This window comes from Oryzias latipes, chromosome 8 (genome assembly GCF_053564925.1).
Source record: "Oryzias latipes strain Hd-rR chromosome 8, Olatipes_Hd-rR_3.1".
Classification (NCBI taxonomy): Eukaryota; Metazoa; Chordata; class Actinopteri; order Beloniformes; family Adrianichthyidae; genus Oryzias; species Oryzias latipes.
In genome coordinates this window covers 3,568,609-3,595,894 of record NC_136244.1, presented here as the reverse complement: position 1 = coordinate 3,595,894, position 27,286 = coordinate 3,568,609, and the positions used below count along the sequence as shown (strand labels likewise).

The 27,286-nt window shown below is 43.9% G+C and overlaps 1 protein-coding gene and 1 long non-coding RNA gene across 25 annotated transcripts in view; one reads left to right on the top strand and one right to left on the bottom strand.

Annotated features, from left to right (window-relative positions):
* The window catches only part of nfixb (nuclear factor I/Xb), a 179,126-nt gene that overhangs the window by 9,360 nt on the left and 142,480 nt on the right, over positions 1-27,286 (top strand). For 8 of the 24 annotated variants that reach the window (XM_078951181.1, XM_078951161.1, XM_078951185.1 and 5 more), the window contains exon 1: positions 17,381-17,765. The exons of 2 other annotated variants lie outside the window; for them this stretch is intronic. In XM_078951181.1, coding sequence (XP_078807307.1) covers positions 17,739-17,765 — 27 coding nt within the window. In that variant the 5' untranslated portion in view covers positions 17,381-17,738. Of the gene's footprint in view, positions 1-13,195; positions 13,280-17,380; positions 17,766-18,650; positions 18,780-19,627; positions 19,664-27,286 lie in introns of those variants that run through there. 14 more of the 24 variants (XM_078951146.1, XM_078951184.1, XM_078951170.1 and 11 more) reach the window with 5 other exon arrangements.
* Positions 1,010-18,774, bottom strand: LOC144994211 (uncharacterized). The gene is made up of 4 exons (XR_013657646.1): positions 18,639-18,774; positions 8,178-8,260; positions 7,882-8,029; positions 1,010-7,780 (listed from the first exon to the last, which is right to left on the bottom strand). It is a non-coding gene; the product is annotated as an uncharacterized LOC144994211 (long non-coding RNA).

The following is a 27,286-nucleotide window of genomic DNA, read 5'->3' as shown; positions in this document are numbered from 1 at the left end:
TGTTGCTTTTGACAGCGACCAGGTGTTGAAGTTTATGCAAACGAAGCTGTGTTGGAACCTGTCGATGCAACGGGTACGGTCTGATCCAGACTCATCGCGAAATACCGACATTTTTATATGTTCCTCTTCCTCACCACCAGAGTCATCCTCACACCACCATCCTCTGATGACTGGTTGCACTCTCCTCAGCCACAAATTTACAGTTGCTGATCTCTTTCAGGTTACAACATCTGAACAAGATGTCTTCCTTTGCTCCCCTCTTTTCTGGAAAAATCTCATGACACCACTAAACACCAAACCTCTTCATGAGATCTCAGAATTTCTCCTTCTCCTCTCCAACCTTTGAAGCTTTATGATCTCCTCCTTCTTTATTCTTTCCATCCACAGCATAATCTATCCCATCTATAAGCTTGACTCTTTCTTTTCTTTTGGTCTCTTGAACACAGGGACGATCCACCTTTCTTCTTTCCGTCATGTCGACCAGGTCTCCTGTTATGGGTTCGACGTTCAAGCACATGTATGCAGGTGTTTGGTCTAGCGTGTGTTTGTGTATGTAGGCATTTGTAGTCATGTTCATGGCAGCGGTACGTGTTCATGGCAGCTTGTGTAGCGTTTTTGTGTTCACAGTATTTTGTGGGAGGGGCCTACGAGCAGTAAAAATGAGCTTTTTTAACAGGAAGAGAGTCTTTGTGGGAGGTGAACCTAAAATATTTTTTATGGTACTTTCTCTTCACCAAGCAGGCAATTCATTGACGTATTATTACTGACATAAAATCCATTTTGTAAATAATCCAGTTTGTAGAGATTATCATATTATGATCGCATTTAATCACATTTGATTGACTGCAAAAATATTTTTAAAAAGCTGATTGAGTCTTGCAGCGCCCGCCACAGAATTCAATCGGCCAATGACTGATGCTGCCCCAGAATCTGCTAATGGCAAGAACATTCTGAGGTCAATATATGGAGGGAGTATGATGCTGTGGGATAGCCCCCCCACCCCCACCCCGATTTCTAAGCATTATGTCATCGTTGCAGGCCAGCCTCAGTGCAGAAAGATGTCGAGATGAGATTCTCCATCCAGCGGTACCAAGTCGGTGAAGGTTCACATTTATCCAGGTGATGCTCTGAAGTTAAGTCGTGGCATCTGGACTTTAACTCTTTCTAAAAATGTTTTGCCAATGACTTCTGAAAATGGACACTTCTTCAGGCGTCATCCCGCTTATACTGTGATCACTTACAAAAAAAGGATAAATATATTCAATTAGTACTTTAATCTTGTTATTTTAGGTTTAAATAATTTTTCACAAACTATTGGTGTGACGTGTTGGTGTCTGTCATATGTTGTCATAGTGATAGCTACCGAGCCTACACCAACCACGCTCTGCTGCAGCGAAGGAAAGTGGGATATAAGCTAAACCTCGTGTAAAGTCATCCAAAGCATGATTTCAGAGGAAAAGATCCCGTCTTACCGCTGGTTTTGGTCCAAATGATGAAGTTTGTTTCAAAGAAACAAAGTCCGCATTCAGATTGCTTTTATTGTAGAAATATCCACCATTAAATGTGTATCATCCAACAAACCATTTCTTTCTATATTTAATTATAACATTATTTTTAAACATGTATTTAACTTTCAGCATACAGTAAACAAGACAGAAAGACAGACAACGGTTGTTGTTGACCTTTCAGCTTAACCCATTGGGGTCGCCACAGTGAATCTGCCTCCACTAATTCACACAGGTGCAGGAGATTTGAATGTCCTTCCTGACACAGCTCTGTATTAGACCGGCACAGGGAGACCCAGACTTTGGCCTCCTTGTGGCTACATAAGGCAGTAGCGCGAAGGGTCTTGCCCAAGGACCCACACTGAATGAAGCTCATTGCGCCACCATTAGGAATCTAACCCTTCCCTGTGTGCCAGTCCTACACCCAGCCAACTGAGCCGTCCAACCACAGAAATACAGACAACAAACTATTCAGACAACTTTGCCGTTGATGGTAAAACATGACAGACCTATTGTCATGTCCATCATAGAGCCATTTGAAGGACAGACATCTTTTCTACTGCCTTGTTGTTGGAATAAACTGTGAAATAACATTTTCCACCTCGGTTCCCAGTTTCTGTTGACCTTGTTACTAACTGGCATTTGGGCCAGTGCAATAATATAGAACATTAAGGCTATGTCAGCTAAAACTTATTTTATAGGTGTGCATTATGACTTTCATATGACTCCCTGCAGCCAATCAGAATTGACTTTTCACCTGGACAATGATTTAACTCCAGGGTACTCAACTTCAAAATGATAATAATCGAGGTTTATCAGAGACAACCTTGAGTCCGGTGCTGGAATGGTCTCAGCTTGACTATCAGACACTGGTGGGACCTGTTTGGACATGAAAGGACCAACGCCACTACATTAGCTGGCTTGCATTCAATGATAGTTAAACATTGGGAGGCCATCTCCACCCAAACTGGCGACCAGCATGAGGTGGAGGTGCCAAGCTGATGCAGCTGTTTTGTCTTTGCATTCACTGCAGAGGCTTCTGCTATATACATACAATTTGAAGTTATCCTTATATTAAGTTTTTTCCAATTTCAGACATTCAGTGCACTAATCATCACCAAATGGGAGCGAGCAGCAAAATAATTGCCTGGCATTGACGAGGAAGATCTGGCAAATTTTCCATGGCCACAACCCACAAACTCAAGTCTGCTGTTCATCTTAAAAATGCACGTTCTGTACTAATATGACACGATTTAAATAAAAAGGATGAAGATTTCAGATTTATTGGCAATATTTTTAAAACAAAGAAACAACCTGAGAGCACCAGTGTTTTCTGTGGCTACAGGATAATGCAAGATTAGAAATATTCAACAAAAAACTAAAAACCTCTGAAGATAGTTTCTGCTCCACATATTACTGTAATGTGGTCATTTATCTGTACTGATGAATGAAATGTCATCCATTGACTCTTTATGAGGACTGAGTGAGTGTCATGTCCCCCATAGAAAATGCTTTACTCCTGGGGCCAACCAAATAAAGTCAATACAGTTGCCATTTTTTCCCAGTATTCGCTCCATGTTGGAGCCAGACAATGTCAGTAGGCAGTGATTGGTCCAAGTCGGTCTGAGCTGTTGTTTCTTTGGCAACCACTCTCTCCAATCAGGAGGAAGCTTGTCAGAAGGCAACACCGCTGCCACTTGAAAGTTGGCTACACGAAATCTGTCAATCAAATGTTTTGAGCGTTGGATCTGACACCACCTACGGTGAGGCATCTGATTGGTCAGACAAACTTTGGAGAACTTTGCAATAAATGAATCTTAATGAAATACATTAAGATGAACAAAAAAGATATCAGATCAAGAATGGGTAATGTAAATAATAGAATGACTGAGTAACAGCTGTTTATTTCTCTACAGAAGTCTATGGGATTTTGGCTTTTTGAAGCCAGCGGGAACTTCCTGTTAGGGACGCCGGGAGGAGGGATCATTCAGTCCAGTTATCATATGCAGTCAATAGCTGCGTTTCCATGACACATATGCGCGAAACGTTATCAAAATTCTACAAATACTTAAAAAAACACAATTTCGCAATTACACTGTTTCCATTAAATCATGATTATGCAAATAAACAGAAATCAACTAAGTCATTCAAAAACACAGCGATGGATTTGAAAAATACTTTGACAGCAGATACATTCACATTTCTGCCACAGCACTAGCGCTCATCATCATCTATCAAAGGAGTCGTCTGCGTCTTCTTCAGGCCATGGAGTGGCGAGCGCCTCACACGTAGCAGCGGCTAGGGATGAAGCCATTTTGGGAAATGGTGGGTGGTGATTTTTCCAGATGAGCTGTGGATCCAACAATTCCACATGACACACATGATGAGCTGTGTGACACTGTGGGCCCTTGGTGGCGCCCGCTGTGCAGCGCCCAAGGCCGCCGGTTCCTACAAAGAAGCGCATCGCCATCCGGTTGTTGGTCACATGACTCATTTTTATTAGAAAATATTGTTTCCATTGCAAGTTTGGCAAAACATGTAAATTTCCTCAAAAACCACCTCCTCCAAAAACAAAAACAATCTTTTTATGTAAATGTGAGTTTTTTCAAAACTGTCATATTTCCATTTGGTGAATTTATTATCGCAAATCCAATTTGCACAATTTCCTAGTCTATGCACATGCAGCTATTAATGCCATCTTGAATAGTTGGGAAAATGGATTGAACAATGAACTGATGATAAAAAGGGGAAAAAAGAAATCATCCCACATCGATAGCTTTGTGATTTGAGTATTATGGGATACTTATTATTTTTCTTGTAATAAGATAGACCCCCACATTGAAGTGCCTTCATGTATTATATATTAGATTGGTGTAATTTTGACTTTTACTTTTATCATGAATCTCTATAAAATAAAAGAAAGTGGGGTTCTGTTTTATTTAAAAAACTAATGTTTAGGTTTCTGATTCGATTTTTGGAAATGTTTATTATACATCAAATTATTGACATTACTACAATGTAAAAAAGAAGAAATTATTGTACAACAATCTTTTATTATTTACCTCCCCCGCTGTAAAGAAGTCAACAGGAAAAGAGCCTCAGAATTAACAGGAAACCGTCTTCAGGCCTGTTCACACCAGGACGAATTTCGCGCGCGATATTCGCCGATGTTTAACGCCTCGTGACTAAACAAAGGGCACCAATGTGATTGTGCACACCGACGCGAAAAACGCCATGCGTAAAAGCATAGAAATGCCTCGGGTTCGTTTTTTTGGTTTGACGCGCCGCGTCAAAAACTACACGACCAATGAGAATGGCGCTTTTGCACACGTGTCTGGAGCTTCTGAAGTGACAGTAAAACACAACTGGGGGGCGCTCAAACACAAAACTGTCTTGCTGAGCACACATACGTAACGGCAAAGAAGATATACACCAAGTAGCGTCTACACTGCCGCAAACAAATAAGACGAAGAAGATGCACTCACTGACACATTTTCAGCTCTTGTACCAGTCGATAAAACTCCCCATGTTCTTCTCTTCTCGTAACTATGGGATTTACCCAAAATCGGCGTCTTTTCCGGCGTCTTTCATCATTCAACAGAACAATAATTTCTTCATCGCTGGAGCTACTGGTGCTTGAAATATTCATGTTTTCTTTGTATGATTCTGACAATCGCGTAAATACTTGCTCTCTTCTTCTGAGTGAAAAGCGAATTTAAGAAGCGTAAAGTTGCGCAGCGCCACCTTGTGTACAGGAGTATTTCTGTTTTACATTAAGCGCCATCTAATGTCAGGGAATGAAATTGCATGTTCACTCGGCTCATCGTCAGCGAAATTCGCTTGGGCTTGAACACAAAAAACGCTGTTGAAAAACGCTGGCGAATAACGTGCGCCGTTATTCATCCCGGTGAGTACTGCCCATTATTCTGTGTTGATCAGTGTCGTCCATCTCTAATGTCATCCGTCACCCCGCTGACTGTTTTCTAACCTTTCCTCTTTTACTTTATTAAGGCTTAACACTCAGAATAATTAGGTTCACAAGACATCCCAGAATGCACAGCAGCTGTGTAACCCTGTAATCTCAGTTAACTCAATTTAGATGCTGTTTATCTGCATTTATTTAGGAAGTGCAAAAAAAGAAAAAAATCCCAATTTGGATGTTTCCTCTTCTGTTTTAGGCCTTAATGAGAAATCCGAGCCGATAGCATTATTCATTCAGCTGAGCGTGCCAGCTTTTATCCCGGCTGCAATATTAGCATACTTGTGAAACTTTTTAGTACTTGTAACCAGGTTTGGCGTTTTTAACAATCTTGCATCAAATAGATTGTAGCACATTAAATGTTGGGAAGAGAAGAACCAGTGGCAAGCCCCAGAAACACAGTAAACACACACACACACACACACACACACATGCTCTTTTAATTACTGCCTCCCCCGCTCCTATTCTGCACCTCCTGAGATGCAGGTGTAAAATATCACATTTTTCCAGCATTTCTCCCTGAGGTAAAGCTGGCTTGGACTCACACAACATAAATTTCCCCTTTCATATTCCCCCACACATTTTTTTTTCATACAAACAAGTTCCCCCTCCCAGTCCTCCCTGGCTTTGATGTGCTTTCCACATCTGCACAGGTTTGTTAGCTTGTTACCAGCGAAGAATGGGGATGCAATTAGAGCTGAATGCGGCGGGACCGTGGAGGCCGGTCGTCGTGTTTAGCGTGTCTGATGCTCCAGAAAGCGTCCGGCCCGTCAGGTCGATGCTGCGAGTGATTCGGTCGACACGCTGGAACCATCAGGAGGCTGTTAATCAGCCGCTGCGAGGAGCCCCGCCCCTCGCGGATTGTTGCGTATCCATAAATAAGGAAGCCCAGGTGGTTTCTGCGCCGTGTGAAGAACACAATGAGCAAGACAGGGGGAGGCGGGCATTATGTATATGTGCTCCGATTAATCCATTTGAGAGGCAGCCAACTGAGGCATCCAGCCCCTGATTGTGGTTGTCAGAGCGAAGAGAGCGGGCTGAGCACAGCAGAGGGGCTGGACCAACCATAATCTGCACCATGATCGTCTTTGTTACGTTCAGAGAAGTTCAGCACTGTGAGGTTCTAGTGCAAGAATTTGTTCTTCCAAAAAACGCCAAATGAAATGAAAATGTCCAGAACGGCATTAAAGCATCTGAGAAGCAAAGTCCTCACCTGTTTCCTGATTCTAAGTTTAACACTGCACAAAGACTGTATTCATGGCTAATCTGGTTCTAATTAAAGCTTTGAAATGACGCCCTCCTTCATTCTTAAAACTTTGTAATCAACAGGAGGGTAAAACAACCACTTGTGGTTGTTTGAAGGGCAGATTTGGAGAAATGAAAGTGGTCTTGATTTATAAAAATGTCATCGGGTCTCTGTTTCCCTGCAACAGGCGGTTGCTCTGCCAAAGACACACAACCCAAATGATCAGCTCCCAGCTGAAGGGAGGGAAACTTCTCCAGATCAACTTTCCATTCAAAGTTTACTCCTGCTGCCTACAGCTAGTCAACGGTGTTCTAAGCAACCATTGATGTTGGATAAACGATGAGCAACTTTGCTCTTTAAACTAGTTTAAGTCCTACTTATTGTTTGTTTCCGCATTTGACCCATGCCCTGAGGGAGCAGTGAACCGCAGAAACAACCTCTTAATGTTGAGGGTATTAGGTCTCGTTTTTGGAGTCTTTGGTATGACTCAACTATAGATTTGACATAATGTACCGGCCTCAGAGCCGACACTCTACCACTAAACCATTGAGTTGATTAAGAGATTGGCTAAATAATAAAGTTGAATCAGAAGAGTGATGCCAGGGCTGCACAGTGGTGTAGTGGTTAGCGCTCTCACATCACAGTAAAACCGATAAATGGTCTATACTTGTAAATCACTTTTCTACATTCCTTGAAGGCCCATGGCGCTTTACAATCACAGTCCCATTCACACACTGATGGTGGCTCTGTTGCTAAACACTGGCACCAACCTTCCACCAGACTCTAGGTAGGGCTCAATGACTTGCCTAAATTGTCCCTAGGTGAAGGTGTGCATGTGTCTGTCTCTGGTGTTGCCTTGTGATGGACTGTCAAATCATTCAGCGTATACTCTGCTTTTGCCTGAAAGTAGCTGGAATCCGCTCCAGCAACCCTGTGACCCCAAAAGGATTGAGTCCTTTCGAAAATGGACGGATGGACGAAATGTCCGATAGCCAGTGATCCTGTGAGGATTCAACGATCCAGCGCTTGCACTTCCTCTTTGAGGTTTGACTTTAAAACAAGAATATTTGGAGAATATGATTCACGTTATTTTTAAGGATCTGTAGTAATGATGTATCATCATTGTGATCTTAAACCTTGGTCATACGCACCTACACAGGTCAACCCCTGTATGGTTGCTGCAGGTTGTCCGGGTCCATGGAGAGTTTTGGAACAGAGCGGTTTCATCTTAAGGTGAGCGCAGGTGTGTCTTGAAGTTCCCCCGAGGATCGTACAGCCACCTTAAAGGACATCCTGAAACTGGAACGTACCATTGCATGTGTATATCTTGAAGTATTCGTAAGGATAATGTCAGTTGCACACACTTATGTCGTACGGCTAATGCTGTCGTTTGGTGCCCTTACACCACACTCTAGTCATTAGTAAGATGCCAGTACTGGTTACTTACACAAATGCTGGACACATGGGGTGAGCAGGTGATCCGTAATGCCTGTACGATGCCTGCAGGATGTCCACCACACAGGCCGGACTCTGAGAACACATTGATCACTTGTGAACTTCACAAAGTGTGGATTTTGAGGGCGTTGAAAAATATGAAAGATTTGTCTGACGCCTGCTTCTCACCTACTTCACCCTTGCTTAACCTTGCTTGTTGTTTAAGTGTTCTCTATGACCTGTCGCTTGCAGCATGCATGAACAGTGCACTCTACGGGCTCTACGGGCAGTCTATGATATTCCATCTTTTTGCCCCACACAGGTTTAAACTTGTTTTGCTTGCAGTTGGCCCGCATTCAAACGTGAGGGCAGTTGTGACTACCGCTTTAGGAGGTCACACGAAGGCATCTTAAGAGGCTTCATTAGTCAAAATGAGGCTTGTCTTTTGTCTCTTTCATTTTCCCTTTGTTCTTCCTGAGGCAGGTTTTGCTGTAGGTTCCTTCCCATCAGAGAGAGGGGATTATTTTTCATAGGGACCTCGTGCGTGGTCTGCACCAAAAGCATTTTGTCCAAATTATTACTTCCCTCACTTTGTAAACCAGGACATATTTTTTTAAATAAACTGGACTCTGAGGATACTCCAGATATCAGAAGCTGACACAGTTGGTTCACCGCTTTTCTTAACTATCTTTAGATCCAGCCAACACACGTCTGTTTCAGTGATTCTGAGGACTCACAAACAAACTGATGACACACTTTGAATGTGACCAATGAGAACATAACATCTTATTGTTACTTATGAAAGAAATTATATTGGAAAAAGTATATTTTTTAGAAAGATTTTGTCCTTCTGCTTTTTTTTTTTTTTTTAAACCTTCACAGTTTTCTTTTGTCTTGCCTCTTTCAAGTCAACAGATACCCCATCTCCCCATATAGTGACTAATGTTGTCAGTGTGCTAATCAACCGTCACCTTAAACTCCATAACCTCCTTTAGATTTCACTCTGGCTGAATAAGATTCGACTGTTTCTGCCATAAAACCAAAAGCCTCCGAGAGACAAAGCAGAGCTGGAAACTAATTCTCTGTTGGCCAGTGCATCCCTACAGATGGTCATGTGATCTATTGTTATAAAATGTGAAATATAGCTATACTTCAAAGGCACTGCTGCAGACCTCCACTGTCCATTCACCACAAGTCATTTATCATCCTGAAATGGCTAAAACACGCCAGGAAGAGGAGGCAATGTAAAGAACCGCTCGTCTGCCACTTTTTTTATGCGCCTCGGTGATAATCAGCGGAGTGAAAAGCATCCCTCATTTTCATGATGGCATCATTTAGTGGGATAAATGGTTTCAAATGGTTTTCCTCCAGTGTTTCCCCACATATAAGCTGTGACACGCCAGAGGTTGTGTGTTGTGAAGACGACTCACGCCAAGCGCATTGTGAGCAAAAGCGGCTCTGCTGAATAAAACCGCTGTTAGGTTTATGGTAATCAACCTGCCGGAGACCTTTGGCCGCAAACGCAGTGAAACCCCACACACAGATATCCTTCCTGTGGATGGTAGAGGGAAAAAGACGGGGCCGTAACCTCTCATTCTGGAGGATATGAATAGCCTGCGCCTCCCGCCGCAGCTCAGTCAGTCCCAGTCTGGGACTTTATATAGTGTTGTGTGTTTATGTCTCTGCAGGTTTTTGGTCAAGGGCAACCCCATGTCATCCTCTGCATGTATGCAAATGCTAAAGTTAGCTGCCAGTGCCTGTTTGGCCCCCTTGGAACTGTTGATCCCACATACAAACAAAGTTTGTTCCTCTTCCGGGTGGATATCACTCTCAAAAGCCGAGCTGAGGAAAACAGGATTACTTCTCCTCCTCTTACTCATAAAACTGAGTCTGAGTGCCTTCAGGAATAATACCTTCAACATTCTCGCAGACTTTTAGTTATGGCCCCACTCTGATCATCATTTGATCTATTGTAAAGTCGTTTCCTGTGGTCTTTTAATTATAATGATACCATTTTTAGCCAAAATTAAAAAACCTGTGTCGATATCTTGGACATAGTTTCTGCAGAGCGGCAGGAGGTCATCAAAAAAATTCACCTCTAAGCTTCCTAAGGGCTGTTGGCACTTAATAAGCCCCACCCCTCTTCCCATTGCTTGAAGCTCTCTGTTTGCGTGCCTTTCCACTAGCTTACACACCTCCAACCTGTCATTACTGGTGCAACAAAAATGGCGAGCAATGTCAGAGCTGTCCAGCCGTACAGTTTAGATCCAGATTCCAGCTCAGACCAAAAAAACAAAGACGTTCATGTTTTGTGGCCTGCCCAGAGAATTTCCTACCTCACACATACTATCGTTTTTTTTCTCTTTCTGATTTACAACAATGTCAATAAAGAAATATTCAGAAATGTAATGTTGACCTTAATTTTTTTTTTCATAAACCATATTTGCCGCACAAAAGGCTGCTCTGGTTCATGAAGCGCACTGTTAATAAATGGCCTATTTTTTATTTTTATGTCATATATTAGGCACACCGAACTATAAGAGGCATTAAGCAAGATAAAGAAATCAGAGATAAATCCGTCAGTCAGACTTTTTTAACTGTGTTCACAGTAACTTGTTTGTAACACGCTACACGTTAGTGTTAGAAGCATTAGTCACATTAGAAGGATTGGGGGCCGGTTTAGCTCGTGCTGGCTTGCGGCGCCTTCCGTCCGTGAAATCAGGGTTCGAATCCGGGCTGCTCCCTATTCCCTTCTCTGGTGCTGTACCGGTCCCAAGCCCGGTTGGATTGAGAGGGTTGCGTCAGGAAGGGCATCCGGCGTAAAAACATTGCCAAGTTTACCATGCGACTCATCCTCGTGGGAAGGTTATTTCGCTGTGGCGACCCCTGATGGGAGAAGCCGAAAGTGACAGTCACATTAGAAGCATCAGCCACATCAGAACTGCTAGCCGCAAGTAAAGTGTTAGCCACGTTAGAAACATTAGCCGCATTAGAAGCGTTATTCACATTACAACCGTTTGGTACACTGGAAGTGTTAGCTATGTTAGAAACGGTAGCCACATTTAAAGCATTACCCACATTGGAAGCATTAGCCATGTTAGAAGCGTTGGGTAGATTAGCAGCATTAAACACATTTGCAGTGTTAGCCACATTAGAAGCGTTAGGCACGTTAGAAGCGTTAGCTACGTTATCAGCATTAGCCACATTAGAAGCGTTAGTCACATTGGACACATTCGCCAAATTAGACCGTTTGCCACATTAGAAGGGCTAGCTGCATTAGGAGCTAGCAAAAAACTAGTCAGACATCGCAATGTTCAAACATGTTGACCAAGCACGAGGCGCACAAGGTTAAAAGGCATATCGATGTTTTTCTGTAAAAAATTAAAGCCTTTAAGTGTGGCGTATAACGGGAAAAATGTGGAAATTTCTCTTCATATTTGTCCTCCAGCATCAGAAAGTTGCCATAAGAAAGTGTTAAAAACTAGGGCTGGGTTGATAAATCAATCAGAATGGATCCAAGCTAAATAAATCATAAAGAAAAATTCTGCTAGCTTTATGCTAACGTATAATGGAATTTCCCATAGGACGGTTAATGCTAACGCTTGTTCGACTTAAACATACGTTTCTGACTAAATGAACAGCTTTAAATACACACAGGCATGAATTTACCAAACTCTTTTAAGGAAACTTTTTTTTAAGTAACCATTTGTGGTATAAAGCTCAGTTTTTTTGCTTCTGGAATAAAGTGTAATGCTATAGCCCACCTAGTGGCCAAACTGAAACGCCATCCAGGAGTGTCGAAACAATAATCTGCACATTTTTGTTGGAGCTTCTCCTTTTTACAATTTTACAGCATGTGAACAGTATCAGAACAATATAAATATCTTCAAAACGTATATGGATTGTTATTGTTTTTATATACAAATACGTGTAAATTCAAAATCAAATCGAATTGAAACCAGTGGATCAAAAGAATTGAAAAAAATTGATCCAGGCTCTGATGAATTGAATCGATTGTGGATTATGGATGATACTCAGATTTATTAACCCTTGTGCTATCTTAGATGACCCCACCCCTTCCATTGACGTGTTCTCCCTACCATGACAAAGGTGGATAAAGGTGGAAAGATTTCATGTAATCCATGAACACCAGTGAAGATCACAAATCATTGAAGAAAAAAGGTTTAGAGCACTGTCTAGTGGGTCTAGATGACCCAACTCCAAATGTTAAAGTGCCTAGGATAGCACAAGGGTTAAAAACACCATTTTCATCGGAGTGGGGCTTTGAGGCCTAAAAGTTTTCCTTCACTCCCAGAATAAACAGTGAAATTTATCCACCAAGAAACAGAACTTGTTCCAGTTTTGAAGTGGAGAACGGCGCCAGAGCCAAACAGAACTTGCCCTCCGACCCAGATCTCCAGCTTTCGGGTTCCTCCCGTCTCTGCTGTCTGGCCCGGCTGCCTGAATTGGCTTCAGGAAGAAGTCGATGCTCATTCAGGGCCTGGCGTGTCGCCGCATACAAATTAACTGCGCTGAAAAGGGGGAGAAAGGCTTCATGTAAACACTTTATGCGAGCGGTCTGCGCTCGTCTGCGTGGGGGCAGACGTGTGGCCCGGGGTCTGCGCTGAATGCCCCCGCCTGAATGATTTGTGCTGAATCAGTGAGCACCCAGGTGAAATAGCCAGAGCAGGAAATGCTTTTGTGTTTGTAGGCACTGTGCTAAACGCTTCGCTCACCGACCGCGCTGGGCCAGGCCAGGCAAGGTCTGGCCGGGCCTCAGGTCTGCGCAGCATATGGCCGCGGGGAGGCTGTGCACGCCAGCAGCCATGTGCGTGTGCAGATTTTAAAGATGAAAGCAGTTATCTGTTGGAGGGACTTGAGGATGATCTTTAAATAGGTCAAGCAGGAGGATGAGGAGGATTTTCACGGAAGAAATCTGCTTTAGCGGGTTTTGGGACCGGCTTTTCCGTGTCTTTTAAGTTCCCTGATCTTAAATACAACGTTGACTAATGAGTGAATGTTGTGTTTCAGGCAAACGAAAGCTATCTGATGAACGAGGAGCCCTCCAGAGGTCCTGGGATGCCTGAGTGCTTCGTGGTGTCAGATTCTTACAGGGTACGCATCCACTTTGAGTGTCTTTCTGCCTCATCTGTGCGTCTGTCCGCCTAAATATGTTGTTGAAGTCATTTGAAGTCATTTCACTGTCTGCTCCAACTGTCTTGGTAATTGCTTCACAATCATAATGTCATTGTTAAAGCCCCCCCCCTCCTCCTCCTCACTCAGCTGCAAACCATTACAATTATTATTTCCACACATGAACCAAAGAAGAATCTTTACTTCTCGCCACGTGGGAGTGAGAGTTCATGCTTAACGCTTAGCGCCGTGCAGAGGAGTAGAAGGTTAAAAGTGAGAGAAGCAAGGAAGGAGAGGTTGGACCCATGAAGTCCAAAGACTGCAGTGGGGGGGGGGGGGGGGGGATTGTGGAGCTGAAAGTGGTTAATGAGGTGGGAGCCACTTTTTCTAGGCTGCGCTCTTTGTTTTCCAGAGTTAAGGCCCATGCCAAGTCTCCCAGAGAATCTGGGTTGCTACAGCGTGCCGAGTGTCTCAGGAGGACAGAAATGAACCGGTCTCGCTGTAACCGAGCAGTTCGGTCGCTAAGGTGGAGAGTTTTTTCAGAGATGGAGGGGTGTTAGAATCTAGAGGTCAGCGGGTTCAGGAGCATCCACGGCTCCTTGTGGGCTCTCCTCATGGAAGCGTAGGGTCCGACTTGGCGTCCCATTCTTGTGCTTTGTTCTTTCAATCCGCAGCCGACATGTGAAGCTCACACTCACACATAACAACATTAAACTGCTCTTTTAATTTCTGTATTGGAAGCAAAAAATAGAGGTCAATAATCCCCATCGTAATTTAGATCTATGGTGTTTTGTTGAGATGCCATTTCTGTTAATACAAATAAAGATTTTGCATCACCAGCCAGCTCGGCTGAAACAGACGTTTCCATGTGTCTTTCAGGCTTCAGGGCTCAGCTTTTGCTTTTCAGAGAATAATTGTGGCTAAATTAAATGCTAAAAATGTGGGCATTTTTTCCTGTTTTGGCTCAAACTCTTCTGAGGTAATGAAATGTATTATTTTAACACAAAAGGGTTTTATTTTAATTAACAGTTACTCAGCTTAATTTTTTTACTTTTTTTTCTGTCTTCAAAAAGATAGTGCCTTATTTTCGGGAGATTTCCCAGAAGCCAGAAAAACACTAAAAATAAAAATTTGAAAATGCTGCAATTCTACAAAAAAATATATATATATTTGAGGATAAACAAAAACTTATAAGAATGTTTTTAAATAAATAAGAAATATAAAATTAATGGCCAGTTAAGAGTTAATCCGGAATCCAGAAATGCCAACTGATAATATCTGATCATTTTTGCAATAAAAAATTAAAAAACTTATTTTATCATAAAACTATTACTACTTTAAACAACTATAAACTCAGTTTTGTCCTCATCAGATGTCTGTAGTTTTTTTTTTAATCCAAAATGTTTTTTCCAAATGCTAAAAAGTCAGATTGAGGATAAACAAGCCATAAATATATCAGTAATTTGCATTAAACTTATTTGTTGAGTTTAAATGTGACCATGAGTCTAAAAGATCAGCTTCAGATCAACATCAGCCAACAAATAAATAAACAGATAGATAGATGAACACATCTAGTTTGAGTGTTTCTTCTTTCAGACATATTTGTTGGTCTACGGGACCAAACCCTCGAGTTTCCTGTTCGGTTGCAGCTCTGCAGAATTACTTGGGGAGGGGGGGCTGTCAGCTGAGCGGCACTTGGAGCAAAAGGCAGACATGTCAGCGCCGGGCTCCAACATCTGCTGAGGGCCAACCGCACCTTAGCTTATCTCGTCCAGACGCCCCCCCCCCCTTCCAGGCTCGGCGGGCAGGTGTGGCGTCCTCCTCCCCAGCTGCGCGGTCTCTCCCATCCTCGTTTAACCTGTTCCAAGCGCCTGGAGCTGCGGTTGTTGACGCTGCGGCTGCAGAGACTCTGGGAGGGCTCGTCGCCCGTTAATGGAAGCTGTGGTGCGGGCGTGCAGCAAGCGGGCTTGTTGCAGAGCTGCAGCAGTGGTAAATATGTATATTCCAAGCGTGTGAAAAAGCAGGACCACAGCAGACCCACCAACCGCAGCATATGGCTCTGCCATGTGTTAGTTAATGAGAGATTTACTCACACAGACCACTAAATGTGTGGCTCATTTAAGGAGCCGCAGCAGAGGAGGCTTTTCTGTGTGAGCTGCAAGGAGGCCAGCTCTGCACAAGCTCGCCGTGACCTTTTGCCCCCACTGGGAGAAAGCAAAGCCAGGCCGTGGAAAGCTGCTGACAGTTGTGAAGTCTGTCAACCTGCCTGGGAGGAAAGAGGCGTGCCCGGAGTTTGCATACTGCTGGTGTAATTACAGGGAGGACTACCGGTCGTGACGGCAGGCTTTAGTCGGCACGCTGACCGCTTGCCGTCTCCCTCTCCGCCTGGCCCCCGGCAGTAATTGGGAGCCCGGCTCTCTTTTGTTTCTCCTGCAGAGGCTTGCGGTTGAAATGCTCGAGCATCAGGCCTCGTGAATCTGCACTCTCTGTTCCTTCGTGTTTCCCTCTCATCCAAACGGCAGAAAAATGTCCCTTTTTGACGTTCCCATGAATCACTCGGCGCTGCTTTGCGTGTGGGAGGCACGTCGATGTCTGACACGTCCCAGTGTAGTATTTAGATTCAGCTCGGAGGCGGTGATTATACGTCTGTCTTCACTGTTTGCTGTGTTTCGACTTCCTTGTGAGCGCCGGAGTCAGTGTTTGGCTTGGACTCACTTCACTGGCTTTGAAGCTGCAGTTGTGGCTCGCAGTCTGGGTCAAATATGGTTCAGTAAATAAATAGAGTCCGGCGTTGCAGCCAGGATGAGAGGATGCATTGATTCAGACGGATTCAAGGAGAAATGCACCTTTTTTTGCTGAAAAACGGATCCATCTCAAAAAAGTATTTGTGCAGCTTCTTTTTCAGCAATTAATGGAAAATTCTGACTCCTACGCAGGACGTCCGCACATCAACATCAGAGAAGATGTTATCCGAGTAAAAATAGTAGTACTTAAAGCTCAACTCCGATAGTCTTTTCCTCTATTTTAAAGGCGTTCCCATTTTCTAGGACATTGTTTCTGCAAAGCGGCAGCAGTTGTGGGCGGGACAGTTGGTGCAGAGTAAGCCCACCCCAACTTCCTGTGATCCATCTCTCCTGCTAGCTTAGAGCTCCTCACACCCCAAATCTAACATTAGTGGTGCAACAAAAATGGTGAGCAATATCGTAGCTATCCAGCTGCAGCTTTGATCCAGATTCCAGGTCAGATGAGGAAAACAAAGACGTTCACGGATCTGTTTGGATTTATCAGAATGGAGAGGAGCAGGCACCTTGTGACCCACCCAATGTCACGAATACAATCTTTTTGTTGACTGAATTTTTTATCTACTCCTGATATTCAACGATTTGAATAAAGAAATACTTTGAAATGCAATTTTGGGCTTTTATATGTCCTTCATCATCAGAAAAATGCCACAAGAACATGGTGCAAACACGGGTTTAAAAATAAATAAATCCATCTGGTTGTCACAGGGTTGCTGGAGCCTATCCCTACTGTTACCCTAGGGTAGGGTCCACCCTGGGTGGTTCCAGTCCACTACAGGGCACCTAAGATTAATATTAAAGTAAAAAGTACCCATTCAAATGAGAGTATCCTGGGGAAAATACTCAAGTTGACAAAAGAAAACTAAAGTTTGAAGAGAAATATTTGAATCTTTATTAATTCTCTTCAAACACTTGGGTTGGTCATGTTGGGATATACTTTTGGAGCAATACTAATTTTTAGGGGGTTATATTGGTTTCATTTGAACCTAATCTATGAGTGTTGTTTTTTCCTGAGTTAAAATAAACCAGAAAAAAAGTTGGTCCCTTTTTAACCTTGGAGTTTGGTTCAAATGAAGCCGACGAGTTTTTGGTGTGAATGACAGTAAAAGTCAAGTTCAGATGCTTTACTTTGAAGTCTACTGTGTCAATCTGCCATTAGGTAGAAGACTGAGTCAAACTTCTTCTGATGGTGCGTTTACGTCTATCGGATGCGCGCCTCACAGCCTCCGATCATTGTTTGCGTGCTCGAAACGCCGCGCGCGCGGGCCAGTAAACGCAGCTCCAGCATGGCACGCGCGCGTGCGTGCAGTCGTGAGCGGAGTGCGCCTTATGGAAGATTTGAACCAAACCCCAGATCTGGTTCCTGTCGAGACCCCGAACTCCCCTCGTGATTGCGCGTCGTCGGGATATCGGGAGACGTGGCTGCGGGGAGGAAAGCGATTTAAAAAAAAACGGGAGGGGGGTGGGGGGAGAAAGTTTTTCGCTGAAAGTTTGTGCAAGCTTTCACTTTCTAGGCGGGGTTACTGTAAGCTGCAGCAGCATGGACTGAGAGAAGCAGGACGGCAAACGATTGCAATGCGGCACCGAGCTTCCATCCAACTCCAATAAGCTCTCCAGTCCTCCCTCCCAGTTGAACAACCATGTACTCCCCGTACTGCCTGACACAGGTAACCCGGCTTCTCTTATTTCTCGGTTCGGTTCGGAAGCAGCCAGAACTCTTCTGTTTTTTTTTTTCCTCTGCATGCGCCGTTTTTGCCTCTGCCTTCCATTTGGGTTCGGTTTCTCTGAAACTTCCTCTCCGCTCTCCCCGCTGGTCCCGGCTTGTCGTGCGTTTGCGGCGCACATGGTTTTCAAGGGAGAAAATGGCGCTTCTCCTAAAATGTATTTCATATATTTTTTTAAAGAGAGAGGAGGAGGAGGTGGTTGGAGGAGGAGGAGGAAAGGAGGGGAGGAGGAGAGCGCGGCGCGCCGGGAAATCCAGAGAAAAGTTTCAAAATGAACCGCTGGAGTTTTCCAAGCGTCCGAGCTGGAGTTGGTGGGGTGAAGGGGGTGTTTTTGACCGGGAGAGGAGGGGTTTGAGCGGGGGGAGCGGGGCGCTCACCGCCGCCTTCAGGGACCGCTTTTGTTTGGGACGGAGACCGGGAGCGCGAGCCGCGTGAGGCGCGCGTAATGACTCATCCAGCGACACTTTCCAGTCAAGTGTTTGCACTTAAACGCAGCACGTGAGGCTCCAGCTTCATTGGAGACTCCATGATTTCATTTGTCGTGGAGCATCACAGGGATTTTATGGAAAATTAATAGAAAATGAAGCAAAAAGTCGGAGTTATGAGTGTTCAGTTTTACTCTTTGAAATCAGCTGATAGGGTTTGGTCACGTGCCACTTTTGTTTATAGGTGCATTTATTGCAAATGTATTTTGGGATTTTTTTGTTGTTGGGTAAAATGTGTATTTTGCTACTCAATTGCCATATTGGCAAATTTGCGATAAAATAACTTTAATTGGATTTTGTTTTTACATTAAAAAAATCGATAATGCTTCACCTTTAACCTGTCTGTGCCGTGACTCCTGCCGCTTTTACCACCACTTCTCCCACCTCGGAGGGGTAATGCTGCTGCAGAAGCTTCACTCCCATGGCTCGTCCCGTCCTCTTTGGATTTTTGGGATGGTCTGGCCTCGGTTAGGTGCGTCACTCACTCCTGGCTCCTTTGCTTGGCTCCGCTCTGAGCGTCGGCCGTGAGGCTCCGAGGATGCCCTCGGCTCCTCTGCAGGCGCAGCTCAGGTTTCCATTTGGACTCACCATGAAAAAAAATCATTTAAAAACATACTTTTTTATATATCACAGAAAATTTTAGTGCAGGAAGGACGTGAGAGTTACTGTTTATTCCCGCTTGGCGCGTGTTTGCTCCAAAAAAGCAAAACGATCCGTCATGGATATAAGATATATTATTCCTTAGACATTTGCAAAATGGCACAAAGGCAGCACAGCGAGGAGTATCAGGCCTAAAATGGGTTTTTGGTTTTTGCGCACTTGAGCGTGCGTGAAGGAGACTTCGCAGATCACGCCCGCGCATTACCGAGCAGCTCCGTGCGTAAAGGGAGCAGATAACGAGAACCCCTAAAGTGCAGCTGATGAGGAGAAAAGGAAATTAGGAAGGATGAAAAAGGGGGCTGTCTGGAGGGGAGTGAAGAGACAGGCCTGTGTGTGTTTACAAGGTGCATCCATCACGCGCTCAAACTGTTGTTTGACTTGTATTCATACATGCGTCTTGTTCGTGATAATCCACACCAACCATGTGTGTGTGTGTGTGTGTCGGTTTGCAGCTGTGCGCGCACTCCTATAGGCCAGCAGTGACGCAGCACAGTTTTTGTGTCTTTTTTCATGGTATTTTCTTGCTCTCACTGTATTTCCAGCTGTCTTGTCACCTCTCTTTCTCTGGTGCACCGTTTTAACATGTTCCTTCCCTCTGCCCCCCCCTGTGCCCGCCTGGACGCTGACCCATGCTCTTCCTCGCCTCTTAACACCCTAAAGTATTACCCCACTCACCTTCTAAACAATGCCTTAGTGGTAAGTCCTGTGAAGTCGCTGTTTATTCAGCATTAGGTGTCTGTCTGTGTTTGTTTTTTGTCCTTTCTTTCCTCCTCAGTTTTCCCTCCCCGTTTGCGCTCCTCCCGCTGCGCCACTGAGGCGCGCGCGCGCGCTCCTGTCCACCTGGAATAGCTCCTCTGCGCAGGAGACGATGCAAATGCGCGAACTTTCTGATGACCTGTACGATTCTGGCAGTGGGAAAAAAAATCCAGAAATCTAGGTTTTACCAGAGAAATCCGTCTGACTAATTACTAGTCAATAACGCGCCCAGAGAAAAGAATCCGTCAATTAGCGGACAGATCCTTCAAAGCTGCCCACTGTAGATTATTTTCTCCACCTGTAATTTTTCCTGAATAATAGTCACAACTCCCAAAAGGCTTCATTCTGCTTTTCGCGTGCTGAAAGGCTGCAGAGGATTATAGTTTTCGTGCGTCACTCAGACGGGCGCATCCAGGTTTCGGGGAAGCAAATGGGAACCCTGATTGCAAAGGATGAAAGTTTGAAACAATCTATTTTCAAGGCTCAAATGAAACAGAGATGTTTTCCATTTTGGTCACAGATTCTGCAGGAATTCTACAGAAAAATGGGATTCAGAAAAGAAAATGCAGAGTTGCAAAAAGCTGAAGGAAACTGGCAGGCAGAGAAAAAGCAAAACTCCTGCAGTTTTCACACATTCAAAAGAAAAGTTAACCCTGCTTCACATATCTTTAGAATTGATTAGTGTTGTGGACATTTCTAGAAGTTCTCAGTTTATTTCATTTCATTTCCAGCCCTTTGTTATTATTTATATTCTTATCTTGACCATATATTTCGCACTAGAGGGGTCACCGGGTTATAAGACGCATTCGGCGAGACAAGAGTCAGAGACAAGTCCGCTAGTCAGTCAGACTTCACTATGTCTGTAGTAACTTGTTTGTAACACGTTAGCTGCGTTAGCAACAGTAGCGTATTCACAATACCTGTGACTCCTGACGTTGTTAGTAACTCTTAAAAAACCCACAGTGCGATACCGCTACACGTTAGCCGCATTAGCGTATTTATAATAACGCCCAACCTGGTTTGAAGCTCGGAAAATAACAGATCGATAACGCTAAAACAAACATCACTGTGGCTACGCTAACTCCCCTCTTTGTTAGTAGCATGTAAAAAAAACAAAAAAAAGATCGGGACCGCTACACATTAGCTGCGTTTTAGGTGTTTGAAAACACTGTTAGCCTCGCAAACCTTTTGACTCCCAACTTTGTTTGCAACATGCAAAATAACAGACAGATCGCTAAAACAAGCATCACTGTTTCCCAGAGGTCTCTGCGAAAAACCAGTGTGCATCGATGTTCACCAGATCGGCGTATATAGACCACAATGCATTGCATCGGAACAATTTTCGCCAAAAAAAGATGATTGTTTTAATAATTTTTGTCTTTAGAGGACAGTGGATTCATAAATAATCGTCGTATTACGTTCATATCAACTTGATTTTCACTTTGTGATGACGTCATATTTAGGGTTTAAAAATAAAAAAAATAGTGAGCATGGTTTCTGAATTGCTTTTAGAATTCAGGGTCACTACAGTCCCACACTACAGTTTTTTAGTAGTTAGGGAATAAAATCAGGGCTTTTAGGTTCGTCTTATAGTGCTGAAAATAAAATACAGTGTGTGTAAAGCTGCCCTCTGCCATACAGAACCAACTGACCCTAAAGACCAGATCAGCGTTTGCTGGTTGGGTGGGTTGATGTCGGTCAGGTTCAGGTTCTGAAGCACGGACGTTTCGGATTTTGGGAAGCGTCTTCCCTCCCCCACTCTTTCCGTCACCCCATCTCTTCCCATGGCTCGAGTCGGAGCAGCTGTTGTTCGGATCAAACCCCCCCCCCCCCCGACTGGTCACAGAAGAAATCTGGACTGTGGCGGCCCGCACGCAGGGTCCGGCCCGGCCCTGGAGTTCTGCTTTGTGCTCCAGCGTCAGTTTGTGGGATTTGATTACTTCCAGAATAAGATTCCCACAAAGGTAAATGAAGTGATCATATCACTGTGGGGTTCTGCTTGAGCTGCACGCAGCTTTAATTGCCATGACTTTGTATACATCGTGGTTGAACTTGCTAAACATCAAGGAGAAGTAATATCCTCTGAATGTTTGAGACGCCAAGTGATGCGGAGGCCAGGAAAGCACTCTGCGGTTGGCCTTCATACAGCCGCTGAACTCAAAGCATATGCCACTCAGTCCCAGCCGTTGGCTTTCTTGGAGCGGAGCACGCAGGATGCTGTGCAAGCAGTCTTTGCTTCTTCTCAGGACACCCAGAGGTCGCCAGGCCACAAGCCGCCCCCCAACACCTGTCTTCCATTAAATTCCAGGAAGAGTCCATCTCCATTTGTTCTCCGGTCTTTGCCCTCCCCTTCCATTGGGACCCACACTGATGAGAGGTCGCAGGTTCTTCTCCACCTCTGATACAAGCGGACAGACTTCTGCAGTTCATGTCACTTCCTCTTCAGTTCCTGTCGTTCGGGGATGGGGGGCCATCACATCTCAGCGGGGGCTCATTTATGGCAAAACTCACTGGTTCCTGCTCAGAAATCCAGTGTTTTCTTTTGGTGGCGCGCACAAAGATGAGCTGAGCCCCCGAGCGCCTTGGCAGCGGACAATATAGATCTGAATGAAGTAGCGTGTAGTTTTTATCTGGAGCCGCATGCAGAGAGAGGCAGACCCGACCGCGTCTCATTCAGCGTCGGCACAGCTGTCTCAGCATCCGTGGAGAATGGATTCCTGCCGCTATTGCCATGGGAGGCTCCAGCCAAGAAGAATGGGAGGATATCCAGTGTGTGCGCGCTCAGAAGGAAGGCGAGGGGCGAGAGGAGAAACGGGAAAAGGCTGTTGTGTCTGTCTCTGTCAATTTGGGGATGAATTTCTTTCATTTTTTTATTTTTTTTGCATGTGTGCGTCGCCTCCTCCCGCTTCACTCCGCCTTCACTCATGTCACCTCTGGCATGGATTATTCTTTGGCAGGACCTCAGCAGCGCCAGTGGCCCCCGGTGCGGCTCTGCGGTTGCCGATATGTTGTGCTGTTGCCGTGGAGACGGAGCACGCACGGCTGCTAAATTACATAATTGAGCTCGAATATACAGAAACAAGTACTTTGTGTACAAGAGGATTGGACAAGTGTGAGAAGATGTACGGTTTGATGGGGGAGGAGGCGGTTCTTGTTTGGAAACCACAAGAACAAAATGTGGTTCCAGCTGGAAGAACCGCGTCACCTGTGAAAAACTCACAAGCTTTCCACGTTTTTCTCGAAGTTTGGGGGTTTCACGACACTAAAGCATACGTTTGTAGCAGACATTTGGTTTAGAGCCTGAGGACTTTGGGGTTTCTGTGGAACTGCGGTGCCGTCAGGTCTGTCGTAGCTGCTGCAGCGCCTCAAATTGATGTCTCCTTCATCAACTCTTCAGGGAATTCTTTTAATGACGCATGAAAATTCCTACAATCCTTTCGATTGGCTGATCTGTGGACATCTGGGAATCCGACAGAATCAGACGAGATGTCTAAAAGTATTGATTTCCACGCTTTAACCTCATTTCACATCATGAAATATTCTCTACCTCCTGAAACGCTTTCCCTTCCTCCCTGAAGCTCATTTCAAACTGGAGCCAGGTCCCTTCACACGGTGCTGAACATCATCAAAATGAATCTTCTTTTCAAAGGTGGGACCATCGGCTGTATCTGACAACTGGAGCGAGTGACGTCATCCTTAGAAAACGCTTTACTTCGAAGTCTGTCGCCTTTTTTTTTTTCGTGGACGCCGCCATGTTGGAGGCAGAAGTCTATGGGATTTTGGCTTCTATGAGCGAGCAGGTACTTCCTGTTTGGAACGCTAGGGGGGGGGGTCACTCAGTCCAGTTCTCATGTACAGTCAATGAGTGTGACAGCTGTTTTTATTGCGCCATCCACTGTTTATTCAAATTCATTTTTATTTATAAACTCAAAATGCTTTAAATAAAATCAAATAAATAAACAATAATAAAAATAATAGCAATAAATAATAAATAAAAGCCCCCCCACCACAATTATATATTATACGAAAACAAACAATCCATGAAATCAATAAAAATCAAAACTTCTCTTCATAACTGAAAGGTCAGCGGTCACAATGAATTTAATTAATCAGCCTGTGCAATTCGCACATTTCAAAAGAGCCTAAACTGTGATAAATAGTTACTTTTAATGTTTACATTCAATCTCATGGTGACTTGAGGCCTTTTCCATTTTTTAACAAATAGGATCGGCTCCTTAGCGTCACTGACCAATCGAATGACCTATGTTAGATGCCCGCCTCTTATGTAGACGAGGGTCATTTGGAGCTTAGTCTAAGTTATGTGGACTTATTCAAACAAAACTGTTGCAGTGAAATGAAACGATGTATTCGTTTTTGTTTTTTCTATTTATTGATGGATCGCAAGTTATGTCAGCATTACAATATCGATTGCTGGTGTTTCTCATATCGTCCAGCACTACCGCCAGGCTTGTTTTGTGTCCCTTTTTGGAACCGGTAGGGGTTTAGTGACTTGGTGAAAAGCGATGGGTCATGTGACCTCAGGGTTTGTCCCCCTTTTTTTTTGTAAACGTAGAGTTGAACGGTTTTGTTTCTTAAAAGAATTCCTCCCTAAAGTGCAGACAGAACCGTACATGATGGCGTCTGTCATCACTGAGGACAGAAGTATTTCTAAGAGAGCTTTGTTCTCTTGGAGGGAACCTGAACAAGTGCCAGAATCAACACATGGAGGCAACGTTGACAGTAATTCATCTTCTCCTCTTTCTGTTTTCATTAAGATGCATTTCCGTAAAGGAGAAGCAACCTGAGGTTCAGTCATGAGCCATCATAACAAAGTCTGCTGCAGGTCAGCGGATAAAGAGCTGATGTGAATATGAGGCGGCCCACTCAAGGTCACTTCAGCGTGGGCAATCTGGATCTGCTATTTGGCTTGTCCTGCCTGTCAGTCTGACCTACATCTGACAGCAGCAGCTAAATATATACAGTAGACCTCTCATTACAGAGTTTCCAGATTAATCTGGATGAAATCTGAGCTCTGTTTGCCCTCCGTGTGTTTGTCCCCGCAGGCGCACGCAGACCGACTCTCAGGTCTCAGTCAGCGCCGCTCGGCATCCAAACACACACACACACAAAAAGCAGGTGCACACATTCATGCAACTGTAGCACACAATCCGCCGCTGCTGCGAGGAAGACGGGAACTTTTTCTGAAGCAATCTGTCTGAACACCTCCAGAAAGGTGCGTCTGATCTCAGCCTTCGCGGCGGCGGTGGCGGGGTGCGTGCGTGCAGAATGCACCTGCACGTGTTTGATGGCTGCAGAAACGCAGGTGTGCATTCTTTATTTAAAAAAAAAAACACTCTTTATGACTGGAACAGGTAAGAGTGTTCTGCATCTGATTAAAGTGAGCCTGGTTCCTTTTCTTCCCCTTTTTCACTCTGAAGGAAAGATGATAAATGGTTGCTGGTTAGCTTCCCCAGCACCACCACAGTGTGTTGTTGACTTCCACATTTTACAAATTGTGCTAAAAAATATTTAATTTAGTCAAGAAGTTTGAGTATTTTAAACCATTTGTTGAATTTGTTTTTACTTTGATAACTACTCGTTATTAACACTGACATTTCTCATAGTTTGAACATTGAGCAGTGTTCATTTCCTCAGCTTTCACCACAGTCTCATCAGAAATAAAGGCTAATTTGGTCTAAGGCATTAAAAATGGAAGAAACGCTGAACAGCCAGAGGTCAAATGACGCTGATTTAATTGAAATTCTGCATGTAAATTTCGTTTCTACTATTAGGATCTTTTATGGTGTCTGAACTCTCAGCAGGAACTGACATTTTTAAACCCTAAAATAAAATAAAAACATACATAAAAGGTCACTTTGTGGTTTATTAGCATTATTTTGTTATTTTCCTACAAAGTAAATCAATTAGACAACTTTTAGGCGTAAAGGTCCCGTCACCCAGCTGCTACGTACATTTTGCGCATTTCCCATGGAGGACATCTTGGTCTTTCGTGATCTACGCCCTTCATGACTGTTTCTTGCGTTCGTCTTTCGTCGATGTGCGCAGATGTCCGTCGAGAGTATCGGTTATCGGGTCTTTCCGATAAGTCTGTTTTGAACTGTTCAGAAGTTTTTGTCAGTTGAGAACTACACATTTTGTGTAGTTTATATGCAATTATTCCGTAAATCTTACGCAATTGTGTGTGCTTTTTGCGTGATGCATACAGAAACTTGGGTCTTTCCACGACTTTCACGCATGTACCACCGATGTATAACTTCTAAATCACATATACGGCGCACATATCGCATTAAAATTACATAACTGACGGACATATTTTGGGTTAGATTTGGCTTTTACATTGATTTAAGTGATTTTTGTGTGGTTTGCTCGTACTTCTTCCGAGATTCATACGTGATGCATCTGTGAAAATTTCACGTAAAGACCACAACTTTTCTCCTTTTTTTCCCACGTACGTTCACGCATGACCAATTTTCATCCATGCAATATGCGTAAAGTGTTCTTAGTGGCTGTGTGACGCGGCCTTAATGTATCCCTTATAGTAACTAAAAAAAACCCAACAAAAACGAGCACCAATGTAAGTGAACCCAGCATGATTTGCTAAATGTTGCTGAGTTCAGGAGGCGGCGCTAATTTTTTACCCACCTGCACTTTTAAACATGTATTCCGGGGCTAAGTCCGAATTCACTCACTACTCCCTTAAAACCCCTGTGCTATCTTGTGGGGTCCTAATGACCCACTGGTTGTTAACGTTGGGAGCTGGTTAGTGCAAATATTGCTCCCCATTTTTTGCTGCACTACTGACGTTAAGTTGGGGGGGTGGGAAAGTTTGTAAACAGAGAGCTCTCATTTATGGGTGACGGGAAGGGGATGGGGTTCCAACTCAAGACAAGACTTATGATGCAATTTTCTAATTAACTCCTGCCACTCTGCAGAAGCTATTTTCTAGTGAACCACATAGGTTTTCTATTTTGGCTAAACCAGGAAACCCCTTGTGCTATCCTTGGCACGTTAACGTTGGGAGTGGGGTCATCTGGACCCACTAGACAGTGCGCTGAACCTTTTTTCTTCAATGATTTGTGATCTTCACTGGTGTCCATGGATTACATGAAATCCTCTTCACCTTTATCCACCTTTGTCGTGGTAGGAATAACACGTCAATGTAAGGGTGGGGTCATCTGGACCCCACAAGATAGCACAAGGGTTAACTAACCCATAGAGACTAGCGTCTACCCAGTACTCTGGATTTTAATATTATTTGGACATGCGCTCACTCATTTATTTATTTTTCAACGCCAACTATGACGTCATCCAAGTAAAAACATAAAAAGTATTAACATTTTACGAAGACTATTTATGAATCCACTGAGTAAAAAATAAAAGAAAAATGTTATTTTTTTTTTAAATTAAAAACAGTTCAAACCGGTGCATTGTGGTCTATATATTCGCCAATCTAGTGGGCATCGATGCACACTAGTTTTTCGCAGAGACTTAAGGGAAATTTTCCAGGGCAGTGGATTTTAGAAATGTAGATTCGGACACCCC